This window comes from Zeus faber, assembly GCF_960531495.2.
Source record: "Zeus faber genome assembly, chromosome: 9".
NCBI classification, from domain to species: Eukaryota; Metazoa; Chordata; class Actinopteri; order Zeiformes; family Zeidae; genus Zeus; species Zeus faber.
The window spans coordinates 13,309,448-13,324,447 of NC_137197.1; the positions used below are offsets into that span (position 1 = coordinate 13,309,448).

General features: G+C 46.7%; 1 protein-coding gene across 2 annotated transcripts in view; it reads left to right on the forward strand.

The window, feature by feature from the left end:
• Window positions 1-15,000, forward strand: part of gria4a (glutamate receptor, ionotropic, AMPA 4a) — a gene marked incomplete at both ends in the record, with an annotated part of 94,065 nt that overhangs the window by 30,885 nt on the left and 48,180 nt on the right. For both annotated transcript variants that reach the window (XM_080007231.1, XM_080007230.1), the window contains 2 exons: window positions 11,038-11,277; window positions 14,907-14,959. In XM_080007231.1, the coding sequence (XP_079863357.1) occupies window positions 11,038-11,277; window positions 14,907-14,959 (293 nt within the window). The remainder of the gene's footprint in view (window positions 1-11,037; window positions 11,278-14,906; window positions 14,960-15,000) is intronic.

The following is a 15,000-nucleotide window of genomic DNA, read 5'->3' on the forward strand; positions in this document are numbered from 1 at the left end:
GAGGAACAATAAACATAAACTTTTCTACGCGCGGCAATGTTTGTTGTTTGTCGTTCTTCTGGAAGCCTCCGTCTACTTCTAATACTACTTCCAGCTCCACTGGGGATTTTTTTTCTTAGCCCTCCTGATTACTTCCTGGCTGGCTATTTTTATTCTCGAAACACTCTGCACCCCAAAGGCTCCCGTTGATACAATAACAACAAGATCGCAGATTGTTCAGTTCTTATCAATAAGACACAACCTTAATCGATTAAATTCCTAATTATTACCAATTAGTCGACAGTCGATTTATTGTTAAAATCCCTCCTGAAAACCCCAAATCCAAGCCAGATGCTTAATCAACTTTATCATCTGAGAATCACAAGATATTTGGGATGTTAATTCACCAAACTTTGCAAGTTGTATTACAACATGTTGGAGTAGAGAAGAACATCTGGCTTTTTTTAGAAAATCAAAGGATATTGAGAAGCATGGAAGACATTCAATATCTAAGCAGACACTAGTAAATAATATCCACAAAAATACTAAAAATATTAGGGATCAGTCAAGTCCATCCAAGCGAGTCAGGTATTCAATCAATAAATCGAGCTTTGCGCCTCTTAGAGTTGGAGCTTCACCAGACGCCAACCTCCATTTCAGTTCCCTGGAGGTGGTGCTTGGCCGAGTCATACCTGCTACGCTTCTTAGTGTTGACTTTGGCACTAATCTCCATGTGCGTGTCCAAAACCAGCAGGTGCCAATTGCCTGTTGCACATAACACTTTCCTGAAGAACTGGGTTGGAGGACCTCATGCCTGGACATCGTTGAATCCTCTCATTTCACTTCAAATAAATAAAAAAATAAAATTCCTTGATGAGTGGCTTTTGTGTCTTCCGCAGTGTGGGGGTCTTCGCCCACAGGTAAGGGTCTAGTGAGGGAGATTGAGTCTTTCTGGCCGTGGCACGCCAACACGGCGAGAGTTTTATTTTTCGACAGAACAACGATAATAACTAATAATAATAACGAAGATGAGGATGACGACGATAATAATGATAATGATGATCTCGGGCGCAGGAGGAATGGCGTTCCGCTGCCGGGCTGCTGACAAGCCCGTGTGCCACCCCCTCTGCGCGACAGACCAAACACGAAGAAATCTCCCTGCCTCGAGTCGGACCCATCACTGACCATGTTTCAGTAAATGCAGCGTTTTTTGAGGCTGAACTGGTGTTAGCGCCGCCTTGGCCTGCTCATCCACCTCCTTTGCATCGTAACCACCGAGGAAGACACTCGACTGGTCCTTCATCTTCCGAAGAGGCTCGAGGACTAGACGGACAGGATCCGATGCTTTGTTTTCCCCGCGGTAGTTTTTAGTCTGCTCTGTGAAGCGTGGCTCTTTGGTGCAGGAAAAACCTGGAGGATTATTCACCTTCTGTCGGGTCTATACAAACCATATGTTCTGCCGTGTCGCGCCGCAGTCCTCCTGACTGGGAAAATGGAAATGCCTTCTATGTGTCGGGCAGATGGGTCAACATATAAATCCAAGGGTAGATAGGTCGCTGAGTCAACCATGGCAAATGAATTATTGTCTATGATGGTGTTTAATCACTGAAATTGTGCTTGGCAAGTAATTTCGGTACTTATTACAGATATAGGCGAAGGTTGTTGGTGATGATCATTGCTATCTTATCCAAATAGCTGCAAGAGAATACGAGCTTTATGACCATAGGCTGCACACAATCCGTCAGTAGACCGCACTCTATCCAGTAAATGTCACAGTTCTACCAAGGGCAGCTTTTAGGCTCTTGTCTTTTTCTCCCTGATTCGGTGCTGCCGTTATAACTCTTTCCGCGTGGCCTGAAGGACAGAGACACGGCAATGGCGAGGGAAAGGAGAAAAAAGGTGCTGTTAAAAAGCGGATGCAATCACAAGAGAATGAAGCAGCAGGAGAGAGTCTGAGAGCTTTACCGCGGAGTATCCCTGACCTTTGAGCATGTATTCATCCAAGGCATGGTCAAAACACAAGACAGAAGCAGCTGTGTGTGTGCATGTGGGTGTGTGTGTGCGCCCGCGTGTGTGTGTGTGTGTGTGTGTGTGTGTGTGTGTGTGTGTGTGTGTGTGTGTGTGTGCATGTGTGTGTGTGTGTGTGTGTGTGTGTGTGTGTATGGAGTTTATTGTCAGTGTGTTACTCATTTAGCTGCTCGGTGCACTATTCATTATACACCCAGACACGCAACTACTCCTCTCCCCTTCTGTTTTCCTTCTCCATCTCTCCCGGCTTCTCTCTCTCTCTCTCTCTCTCTTTGCAGCATGTTCTTGGCAGTAAAAGAACTGTCAGAGCCCCTTTTGGGTTTTTGGAACCCCTCTCTTCCTTCTCGGTCCTCCTCCACTCTCTTGTTTCCTTCTCCCACTGTGAAACACTGTGACATCCTTTCTTCCCTTCTCTGCTTGAGTCCGCTGTTTCTTAAAGGGTGGATGGACAGACAGGCAAGAAAGAGGGGGGGGGGGGGGGTGGAAAAAAAAAAGCATGAAGAGCTTCATTCAGTGTTTAACTCGAAAGGGAACATGCTGACACGCACTCTGGATCATTATCGCCCTGTTTATAGAGCTTGTCGCTTTGCTTCACAATTTCCTTGTGGACTACAGTATGTTGTCATGGAGAGCGTCAGATATCATATCCGTATGGTGGCTGTAATCCCTGCCAGAGGCTATTGATCACTGGCTTATTGTCTTTTTTTTTTTTAATCTTGTCTTAAAAATGGCTCTGATAAGCAGAATTAGCTGCCTGTCAGAGATGGTGCAGTGGGACCTCCCATCTAGTCATGGTTGAGCCGTTTTGTCCAATAATTAAAGCAGGGAAAATTACATGTTTTTTTGACACCAAGGGCGAAAAAGGGCGATTTCTCAACATTAGCATTATTCTTATGGAAAGAAAGTAAAGTGATAGGGATCCACTGTGATGTTTTTTAGTTTCGGAGTTAAATAAAAAGTTGAATGAAATAGAGTACAACAACATACATCAAAATTAAAAACACAATCTTCTCAATTTGTTATTGGGGGAAGAGCGGCGGACGGCGATCACGGCACAGAGACCTGGCGCCCAGACGAGAGCTGCGTGGCTCCACGCTGAAGCCCCCATCGCCGGCGGCGTGACCCGAACATAAGTGGAGTGGAAAATCGGGTGACGGCTGCGCTTGCCTCCAGCTCTATACCTTATGTCTTGGCGCGCTTGTTTATGATGTTATTAAAACAGACAGCGCAGGAAAGGTGTAATCCATACAGAGTGTGCATTCGGCTCGAAACTATTGATCTCCGAGCTCTTAGCCTGTAGCTTTGCCGATGTAATACTGCTGCTTACGATGGATTGTGTGCCGTTGTCAGTATTAAACCAGCAACTGTATAATACAAAATGTACTATATGTGTTTTCTTGCAAATCAACCGCCGACATTGGCATGTGACAGGCTCTTTAAGGGTTTTACTGTTAGCGATAGTGAGGTCTAATGTCTGTTTTTCTACCCTTGATTACCCTTGATCATTCCCTTGATTTTTCACTCCATGAAGTATGGGTGACAACTTGAGGTGTCTCATTATTGCATTAAACAATATAAGCACTACGGTACCAATCTAAATCAAATGCCTCACTAACATATTACGCTTAAGTGTTTGTTTCGAATGGCTCTTTCAAACTGTAATCGTTGTGTCTAGAATTGAAGTCCATGCCAGAAACCATGGACATCTTTTGCTTCCCTCTAGTTCATCCGGACAATGCTGTCGCTTTTGCTGAGCTGAGGGGAGAGACAATAACAATCAGTAATCATCTCAGTCGCCGTACTGGAATACAAACCACATACACGGGCTTCCTTTCTGGAGAAGATTACTTTGGGTTTGGACCCTAAGTTAATCTGTGGCCACTTTTCACCATGGTGCCAGTGATTACACCCTGGACAAAGCAGGAAGTTGTGTGCATTCATACAGGATGCTGTGTTAGTGTTTTTCAAAGTGTGGTATTTATGTCAAATGTGATTCAACAACCATAACCTTCACCCCACCATGGGAACGAAAGCGATCCATGAATAGAAGAAATTGAGATCTATTGACGTCAACACGCCTCTATCGTTGTAAGATGGAGCCGTATTAGCAACTATCAGTAGTGTCCCCGACCAGATATTATTGATCTCTGGTTCGCTGCTTTTTATCTAAGCTTCATAACAGCAAACAGGCTCCTGCAAACAGACAGAGCTTCCAGTCCTTCTTTGGAAGAAAAAGATTTTCGCAAACAGAAAATTCCGCAAGGCAAACATGTTGATAATTCGTCCAGAATCACTTTTGTCAAACTTTTATTATCTCAAGGGCAAGCGTCGGAATTATGTTTAGTGATGTGGATCCGTTCTGGGAGCTCTCTGCCCATCCGGGCAAGCCTTTATTGGAGAAGGAGGCAGAGGGAGCGGCGAACGGAAATGCCCTGAACACAAACCAGCCAGCAAAGCAGCAAAAATGACATTTATATACTACGGAAGAGTAGGGCCAAAAATACCCCTGTGTCTCGAGAATAAACCGAAAATCCGACATTAAACTCGGAAATCCAAGTTTAAAGTCAAAATTTCGAAGATAAAGTCTAAATAACTTTTCGAGAATGAAGTTGAAATTTCGAGGATAAAGTCAGTGCTTCGGTGTCCACCAGCGCTCTGTCTCCCTGCCCCCTCCCGGACGGACTGGGTTCCCTCCCTTCCGCCGACCGTGCCGGGACGGAGTCCCCGCCCCCGGATGCGCCCGGTCGCACTCGGACTTCGTGTGCCCTCCGTCCCCAGTCCCCACACTCAAAATATTTCCAGGTCCTTCACCGGGAAGCTCAACAGCGGGATGGTCTTAAACGGACTGACAATTTTGACGATTGAAGAACACCACCACCGCCCCACTCATGCGGGAGGCGGTGGACAGCTTCTGGGGGGGCCGACCTCCCAGGCGACGGCCTCCAGAACCCGCTCGACCTTCACGCCCAGGTCTGACGGCACCCGGGTGTATTCTCACGTGTATTTTGACTACAATCTCGGAATTCCGATTTAAATCTCAAATCTTAATTTTGACTTTAAAGTCGGAAATTCCGAGTTTATTGTTGAAAGGTTATTTCAAATGTTATTCTCGAATTTTCGACTTTAAACTCAGAATTCCGAGTTTACTCTCGCAACACAGGGGTATTTTTTATTTTTTTTTAAGTGGCTCTGCCATAATACAGGTCGAAAAAGGTTTTCAGGCAGGTGAATGCAAAGTATGAAAAACAGAATGCAGGGGAATGAATTCCACATATACTGTAAACACAGCCTCCAGGATACCTTCTAGCGCCCAATTTGCAAGGCCAGTGCCAGAACCGGCCTAGAACTTTGCCGGATGGATAATGCTATGGAGCTTCCTTTATCTCCTTAGCCCATAACTTCAGAAGTGCGCTCCCAAAATGATTACATTTATTATACAGAACGCGGTTTTACCTTCGCTGTGCTTAGATTTACCGACACAAGCTCACAAGTGATTGCCGCAGCAAACTAAGTTACAAGTCATCTCGCTTTGTCATATTAATGACTTAACTTAGAAGTCAGCAAAAACAATCACAATGGTGTTGGTGTCGTGCCCCTTTCTGTCTTCCGTTTGGATTTTAGAGACACGCAAAGGGTGTGAGAGAGACAGACTGCTCCCACCACCAGCCTGCTGTGTCTGAGATATATGTCAGCTTCATATTATATATTTTATATCTCTCTCTCTCTCTCTCGCTCATACATATATATATATATATACATACATATTCTCATTCTAGGAACTGGTTGACTAACTGTGAAGCCACAAAACCACTTTGTGCTGTATTGTCCCATTTATTGTATATTTGAGATTAAATACATAGACTATGAATAGACTCAAGTTCATACTGGATAAAATCCAGGATGTAAATGTATTTGTTAAGTGAGTGTATCTGGTCGGCTGAAATATTAACAGAAATTGACTTTAAAAATGTAAATACAAAATCTGTGAAATCTGTAAGTGCTTTTACCATAGTTTGCACTGGAAGTGAATTCCAGCTGCAGTGTGTCTCCACATTGTGTCTCTCCTTCATGAAAACACAAAGGGGCAAATTCACAAAAGGATTGGGCGTCTTTTGCAGCCGCTTAACTTGCGCTAATAAGACAAAAAGCAACCGTGTAATTCTAAAAGCACCTCAAAGGGTGAAATGCACCTCTAACTGCGCTGCCAAGCAAATGGCAGGACCTGCCTACTGTGTTCTTGCTGCAAAGCCACCATTTAAACTTTTCCACATGAATAATTAATAATACATAATTAATAATAGTAGTCAGATGCAAAATAAGGGCAAATTGCACTCAGATGTCATATCAGCGCAATATATTTTGTGAATCGCATCTTGAGATGGGCAGATGGTGGTTGCAAGTGATGCGCAAATCATGTTGCTATCAGCGGCTGCAATCCACTCTTTGTGAATTTAAAGAGATTTAAAGAGTTTTATTTAATGACCAAGGTCCTCATTCTGAGCCCAGGTCTAATTCTTAACCACTTAGATAAAAGCCACGAAACTTAAATGTGCTTCTATAAAAGGGAACACACACCAACCAACAATTAATACAGTTAGTTTTCCTCATTTGCCCAGGGGTGCCATGGAAATTGGCCTCCACCTCATGGTAATGAGATTTATCTTTATTTCATAATATAAGCATGGAGCACAACTGCAGAAGTGGTGCAGCACAAGGACAGTGGGTGCGATAGAAACGGGAGAGAATGAAAGCTAGAGAGGGGTGAGATGGAAATGACATTTATGTGCGTAAATATCTGTGTGGAGGTTGCAAGGTTTACTTGTGTTTCTTTGTATTTGTCCTCATGGCTGTCTGTGTGTGTGTGTGTGTGTGCGTGCGTGCGTGCGTGCGTGCGTGCGTGCGTGCGTGCGTGCGTGCGTGCGTGCGTGCGTGCGTGCGCGTGTGTGTGTGTGTTTTGTTTGTGTCGTTCTATCTCTGCTTTTTACTGTGGTGGCAGTGCAATGAGTAGTCAGTAGCTGAAAATGTCAAAGGAGTTGCAAGCCAATGTCAGGAAATGTCCCAAAACATATAATTTCCATCAGTTGGGTTCAGGCAAAGTGACTGTCTACCCCAATGTTCTCCTGTTCAGTTTCAATAGATTGAAGATATAATTCTTCTGCAATAGGTTGATGGACGGCAGGTGATGGTGACACAAGACTCATTCAAAAAAGTGTTTGTGTGACAAATTATTATTAATTTTTTATGCCAAGTAATCGTCCACCAAAAATCCACGGTCGCGACGGCCCTACCTCTGGAGGCACCAAATCAACACTGAGAGAGAGACTCCGAGAGGGACAGGGAAGGGGAGAAGGGGCACAGATGAATGGCCGAATAATTTGAGAACGTGACGGAGCCATAAAAAGTCACGGGCAATTCATCAGTGATTGCAATGAAATGTGGAGCGCAGCGTGCGGAGTGAACGACCGAGAGCGACGGGAAGGGAGACGGAAACACAGGCGGTCTCCCGGGAGTCGTTGAGGGGGGACGGTTTCGCCGCTGTGGCGATGATTTTCCCCGTCCTACTGGTCCCCTCCTCTCATTACCTTTTAATGAGGCATGCCTAGAAGGCGCTTCGTTTTCCACGCCGCTTCGGTCAGGCTCATCTCTCCCCAATTCCCGAAATCAGAGCCTGATGAGAGCGAGATGCGTTTTCCCATCAAGAGGCACGGCAGCGAGGACGGGACTGGCGGAGGGGCGGAGATGAAGCCTCTGAACCCAGATGTCACGGTTTGTCCTTTGCTCGGTATGCTCGGAAAGTGGGCGTGGCTCTGTGGGATGGTCACGGCCGGTGGATAGTAGGTCAGGCTCGATATCAGTTAAATTGAAGTTAGCTGTTTAAATACCCACCGTCTTCTATCTCTGCTATAACACCACTCAACCACCCCTACGGCGTGGAGTTATTCCCGTCCAAATTGTTGAGTGGCTGTTGCGCCGAGCTTTTTGGGCCGGGACCTAAGAAATCCAATAAATTAGCATTATGGATTTTGCTCAAGCCAACGCCTTCTGAGACCAGCTCTGTAGTTCAGTATTGGTGGTATTTACTGAATCCAAGGTAAAGGCTTCTATAAACCTTGATATTTCTGTATTTTATATTTCACCAGTTTTTTTTGTAGTTTTGTTTGATAATATTGCCGAAACCTGATTAGAACAACCATAAATTGTCAGTAAAACGTGATTATTGAGTAAAGGCTCTCTCTGTGGCGAGGAAACCAACAGCGCTGGATGGGTGTACGGCGTGGCAGATGGGTAGAGATTAAAAGAATGACTAGATTAAGACCAGTTTAAGGTCGCAGGAGAAATATCGTGTTGGGTGTCTTCGGGGCTTTGTTTTTAATATCTTGACGTCTTGGGGTCAAATTCCAACAGATTTTTTTTTCAGATATGCAGTGATGTTTTCTACATTCCTGTACTCCTCGACAAGGAGCCCTCGATCAGAACGCAGTGGGGTTCTGGTGGTAAAAAAACAAACAAACAAAAAAAAAACCTCCCTTTGAAGCCTTGTCTTTAAAATGTATGCATGTCGACTTTGGAGGATGCCATGACTCAGCTCCTGCTGAATGATGCATGTAAAGCACGTAAGTAAGCCAGGTCTCTGAATCGAAGGCGTTTAGCTCCCGTCATAATCACAGACTAAATCCGCGCCTTTATCGGCGCCCGGATGCAGGGGCCTCAACTTTGTTTGATTTGCCAGAGGTCTCAGCAGCAAAGCCGCATCTTCCTCAGTGTTCACTGCACCACCAGCAGCGCTCACGGCTGATAATGGAATTACCCTAAGTCCACGGAGAGGGAAGAAAGAGAGAGGGAGGGGAACGGGGAAGGGATTCGGAGGAAAGGGAGCTATGGAGATAGAGGGGAAGCGGGGAAGGAGACAGAGAAAAGGAGAAGTGAGCGAGCCAGCCCACGTTGCTCCCCCGCCTCGGTGTCTACCGCAGTGTGACACGGTGCCGTAGAGTTGGAGCGGAATGGGGACGTTGAGCACAAACGTGATAAACGGCGAGAGAGCGAGAGAGAGAGAGAGAGAGAAAGGACGTGAGGGCGAGGGGGTCCTCGTGGTAGATGCTTAAGGAAGAACAAAATAGAATAGAGTAGAATAGAACAGATTAAACGGGATAGAATATAAATTGATTTAAAGCAGCACTATGTAACTTCTGGTATTTGGCATTTGTCGCCCCGACAGTTTCACTACCTGAACACAGAAGTCACATAGTGCAAGGACGGGTGTTCAGGGGTGCGGGTGGGAAGGAGAGGGGTGCCAGAGAGAAGGAATGAGGGGGGTGAGAGAGAGAGAGAGAGTGAGAGAAACACAAAAGTGAAGATGGGAAAGGATTTGACTCTCTGGGCGACTCGCCCGGGTTTGTCTCTCTGAATCCCGGCGTCCTGTAACGCCGCATGCTGTGAAGCCTGTCGGAAGATGTACGACCGTCGACCGCGTCAGGACGCTAAGGCGCCAGGCATTCCTGATCCAGATGCATGTGTGTGAGGAGCGGAGGAGAGCGAGAGGAATGGGGGGGGGGGGCGACCGGTTGGGGAAGTAAGATAGCACCAAACGTTGGCGCTCTGGCTTCTCTTTCTCTCCTTGTCTGCTTCTGTCCGTCACGGCTGGAAGCGTCAGAGTGTTTGAGACCAGGGTGCAGTGTTGTAGCAGAAAATTACTTCAGGTTTTGAAGTACCCTCGGTGAGTGGGTGGCACGGCTGATTTTGTGTGCGTGCGCGCGTGTGTGTGTGTGTGTGTGCGTGTGTGTGTGTGTGTGTGTGTGTGTGTGTGTGTGTGTGTGTGTGTGTGTGTGTGTCTCATTGTCTGTCTCTTAAGTTCTGGACACTAATCAGGTGAATTGGCTTAGTCATATTTTCCTGAACAATTGTACACAATTGTGTGTTTGTGTGTGTGTGTGCGAGTGTGCGTGTGTGTGAGAGAGAGAGAGAGAGAGAGAGAGAGACAGAGAGAGGAAAATAACTGTATTTGTGTGTGTCTGTGTGTGTGTGTGTGTGTGGGTGCGCGGGCCTGTGTGTGTGTGTCTGCGTGTGCGTGTGTCTTGTTTGTTTTGGTTGTTTTCGTAAAAAAACCCTTCAATATGTTTCTGTCGATGTAATTAAACCATCGACAAACCCACCGCGCCCCCCCCCCCCCCCCCCCCGCCGTAGGATCTCGTACGAGTTGTGTACCGGTGTGGATGGTTTGCATTGGCGTTTTACGGGGGAATTTGGTCCGCGTCCTTGAGGAGGATATTAGGAGGAAGGCTCGGTGTAAATGTTGGAGGATATTGGCGACATTCATCCGCAGAATTCCTCCGGTTTTGGTTGTTCCACGAGCCACAGTCACAAACGCTTCCGTATGCGCGCGGTGGATGTCGAGGGACGCACTCACGCAGAAGACCGCATTGTTTTCTTCTGCATCCGTGAGCAGGGGCAGCATAGGGGCATGTGTCTGTGTGTGTGTGTGTGTGTGCGTGTGCGTGTGTGTGTGTCTGTGTGTGTGTGTGCACAACATCCACAAACAGGCACGCCGACACACAACGCACTCCTACAAACGCCGGTTACCAGACTAATTAGGAGTGGAAATTTACGGCCGACACAAACCCAAGCTTTTGCTCATTATAATGTTTGAGATGTTTCACCAAATCCCCCTCTCTGAACACAATTAGGAAACAGTACTCAACCCCCCCCCACCCCCTTTTATACAGTTTGCTCATTTGCAAGATGAATGTCTGGGTTTAAATAAAAAAGACTCTAATAACTAATTATTCCATTTTTCTTTCCTCATTCTTCCTTCCTTCCTTTCTTTCCTTCATCTGGAATTCATGAACCTCCTCCGCGCCCCTGAAACTCCATCTTGCTCCTGTTCCTCCCCTGGTCCCCCCTCGCATATATTTCTTTTCTCCGCTGGACTTTACCCGTCTCCACTTCGCTCTGTCGCATTTGCCGTCTCTCTCCCCCTCCCCCCCGCCTCCCTCTCCTCTCCCCTCTCCGCCCCTCCCCTTCCCTTCTCATCAGTCTGCTCCCAGTATTCGCGGGGCGTCTTCGCCATCTTCGGCCTGTACGACAAGCGCTCGGTGAACACGCTGACGTCCTTCTGCGGCGCCCTGCACATCAGCCTGGTGACGCCCAGCTTCCCCACCGAGGGGGAGGGACAGTTCACCCTGCAGCTCCGTCCGTCCATCAGGGGGGCCCTGCTGTCCCTGCTGGACCACTACGACTGGAACCGATTTGTATTCCTCTACGACACCGACAGAGGTAAAACGCGCAAATGAGTCACAGCGGGACGCGACTCGGTGATGTGTGTTTTTACACGGTGGAGGACCGTTCTGCTGCCGAGGCGCATTCCAAATGAAAGATGCTGGGTTCCTACTACTAATGTACCAAGTTGAGTTGGAAAATGCTTTAAAGCAGGGGTCTCAAACCCAAATGACCTTGGGCCCGCTGGCCAGGAGTAAAAACAAATGGTTTTTTTCTCTATTTTGAGAATAAGAACTTACTTTTTTGTCTCCTACAAAAAAAAACCTCCTTTTGACCTACAACCAATCAGAGCACTGGATAGACCTACAACTAATCGGAGCATTGGATAGACCTACAACCAATAAGAGCATTGGATAGACCTCCCACCAATCAGAGCATTGAATAGCCCTACAACCAATCAGAGAAACGAAACGTGTGGCATAGCAGTGAGCGAGAGAGTTTGTAAATTAAACTTTTACCAAATCCTGTCATAAGTACGTCAAACACACCTTTCTTTTCAAGAAACGCTTTTGAGAAAAATATACCGTCAAGTTTCTTTAATTCCGTCACGCCAGCGGCAGCCATCTTGGTAGGTGCGTCAACGGCGCTCCTCTGCATCGTCATCGTATCAAACCCCGCCCCGTATTATGTAGACGGTTGTGATTGGCCCGACCATGGCGAGGTCGGTGGAAATCTGTTTGAATGGGATGGTGGCTGGACGTATTCTGCAGAGCTAATGAAACATGAGCTTGCAGATTTGTCTGGTTCCCTGGCTAACTTTTTTGATCCCCGTGGGGAAATTTGTCTTCTGCATTTTACCCATTTTAACTATTAGGAAGCTGTGGGACATAAAACAGCGCCCAGGAGCGACTCTTGTTCTAGTGCTAATGCCTTGGTCAGGGGCATCCGCGGGAGATTCTAACCCTTACATGCATGTCTTAAGGATGGGAGGAAACCAGAGCACCCGGGGGTAATGCATGGGAACATGGGGAGAGCATGCAAACTCTGACCTCCGAACCTTCTGGCTGCGAGGCAACAGCACCAACCACTGAGCCACATAATACGTCTGTTAAAAATAGACAAGTAATGGTGAAAATCATTGTCATATTCCATTCTATTCTCTTTTATTTTCTGCAAACATTAAATACAATCGGGAGTTTAAAATACATTTTTGTGCCAGATTTATCAATATATTTTGAATGTAGCAGGACGGACTGAATTGTCTCACGACCTGCATGTTGTCCCTGGGCCTGTAGTTTGTGACCCCTGATGCAGAACATTCAATTCCGGCGATAGAGATGAAGCGGGGGCGCTTTGCCCTTGACATGACCCGCTAAAATAGTAATTATTCTTTTTTTAGTCCAGTGCTGTTAAACATGTTTGCATGTTTTGTACGACCAGCGGTTTCAATTCCGCCTTAAACTGGCCCGTAATTAGTGTTTGGATAGTCTGCCAGTTTGCCCTCGCTCCCCGACGAGGGCAAACTGGCAGACTGGCAACTTGCGATGAATCTACATCACTGGAGCTAGCACAGCTGATGCCCTGGGCCTTCGACCACTACCACGGGAATGCTGTGCACAACACCCACACACACCCACGCACGCACACACACACACACACGCGCACACACACACACACACACACACACACACACACACACACACACACACACACACATACACAGGCTGGCTCCCTGATTTCCTAAACTCCATGACAGAGTCTAGGGACTTATGGGTGACCTCTGTCTCTCTCCCTTTGGCAAATTATTATGCCATCAGCGTGTATTTACTGTTAAATTAATGTTTGTGTGGTCATGTTTGTGTGGTCGTGTGTGTGTGTGTGTGTGTGCGTGCCAACCTCCCTGTGGTCCAGCTTGTCTGGGTCAGTGCCCAGGGGCGTGGATAAGGAGGATGGAGAGGCAGGGTCACAGAGATGGAGGAAACAAGAGCGGAGGAATTGGGGGACGGCAATAAAAGGGGGAGAGACAAACGAGCGGAGAAATGAAGGGGTGCGGGAAAACGACAGAACGGGGGGGAAAGAAGGTGGAGGACGGGAGGGGGAAAGGAAGGTTTAAGGCAAGGCGAGGGGGGTTAAATGAAGCATGAGGAAGGAAGAAGGGGAACGGCAGAGAGGAAAATGAGGAAAGAGTGATTGAGAAACGGAGAGGGTAGGGGTTAAGGAATAGGATGGGGTAGCCATTAGAGGTGTGGTAAAGGGCGGGCTCGGAGAGATAGATGGGGGGGAGGATAAGGGAAGGGAGATGGTGAAACGGATAGATGCATGAGGCTCGGGCGGCGCTCAGCCGTGGCTTGGCCGAGGTGGGGCCCTTCATCTGGGCTCCCAGAAGGCCCTGCTGCTGGTAATGTGCTGGAAAATGGGCAGTAACGCCGTGATCTGTTTTATGCTCTCTGCCCTGCTCCGCATCACGCACACACACACACACACACACACACACACACACACACACACACACATCTCAAAGAGTCATGCAAATACACAGAAACACACACACACACACACACACACACACACACACACAAACACTCACACACACACAGATCTCTCTCACACACGCACAGACTTGAGGTTGAAAACATAAAAAAACATGTACATCCATGAACATAAATGCAATGTATATTCATGTTTATCTGAGCGAGAGAGAGAGAGAGCGAGAGAGAGAGAGAGAGAGACCACCATGATAATGTCATTGATTTTTTTTTCACTCATTATTGTCACTTTCACGTAACTTTTGACAGCTGCTCGATGCCATGTAACCAAATGTCATTTGTGCGCCGAGTCGCCCTCCGCTCACAGATCCTATTAACTTTGAAACTCCATCAGAATCCTATCAAAGAGCCGCGCGGCGAACACAGTGTCCGCGTCCGCAGAGCTGCTCGTCGATAACGGCACTCCTCCGTTAGATATACGGGTCCCTCGCTCCCCAGAGAGTTCCTCTTTGTTCTAACCAGCTCTGAGACGCATCTGAATGTTTTTTCTGTTTTTTGGGGGGTTTTTTCTCATCACAAGAGCCAATGACCACGTGAGTTGGGAGGAGGAAACAGTGCGGCGCTAAATACTAATCCCACTAATTCATCTGTGTGTTAGTTATTTCAACAGCTCTAATGCTGCCTAATGGACCGTGAAGGTGTCAAATTCGATTTTGGCAATTTTTTTTTACGAAACGGCACTTATTTAGTAATTCCATTTCAAAAGGCGAGGAATGACTTTAACAAATTCAAAATACTGCAAAATGAAGCAACCTGACGGAAATATGTGGTATCGTAATTGGGACGGGAGATCATTTTAAGGTTCAATGTTTCTCACCACATTGCTTGAATTTTTCAAAACCCCAAATTAGAGAAAATTCTAAAACAATCAAAAAATGTTAGCTGTGATCAGGAGAATGGCCAGGGGTAATGTAAAATGCAGAATGTTTTTGCAAAAGATTTTTGTCTGCCTCAACACCGACCCCCGCTTTCTAATAAATGTACTGCTTTGGTCAACAAGACGTGTTCTGCAGTTTGCACTTTGGCTTTTCCTGTTTTTCTTGCATTTCAACGATTTACGCTGAAAATGTGTTAAAACTGTAGGAATTTGCAAAAGGTGGCCGGCATCTTCTCATGTAACGTAAAATTCTGTTACGCCAGGTTACGCTATTCTTCAAGCCATTATGGAGCGAGCAGGACAGAATGGCTGGCAGGTCAGAAAATACACTATGTATACTCTATCTATCTATCTATC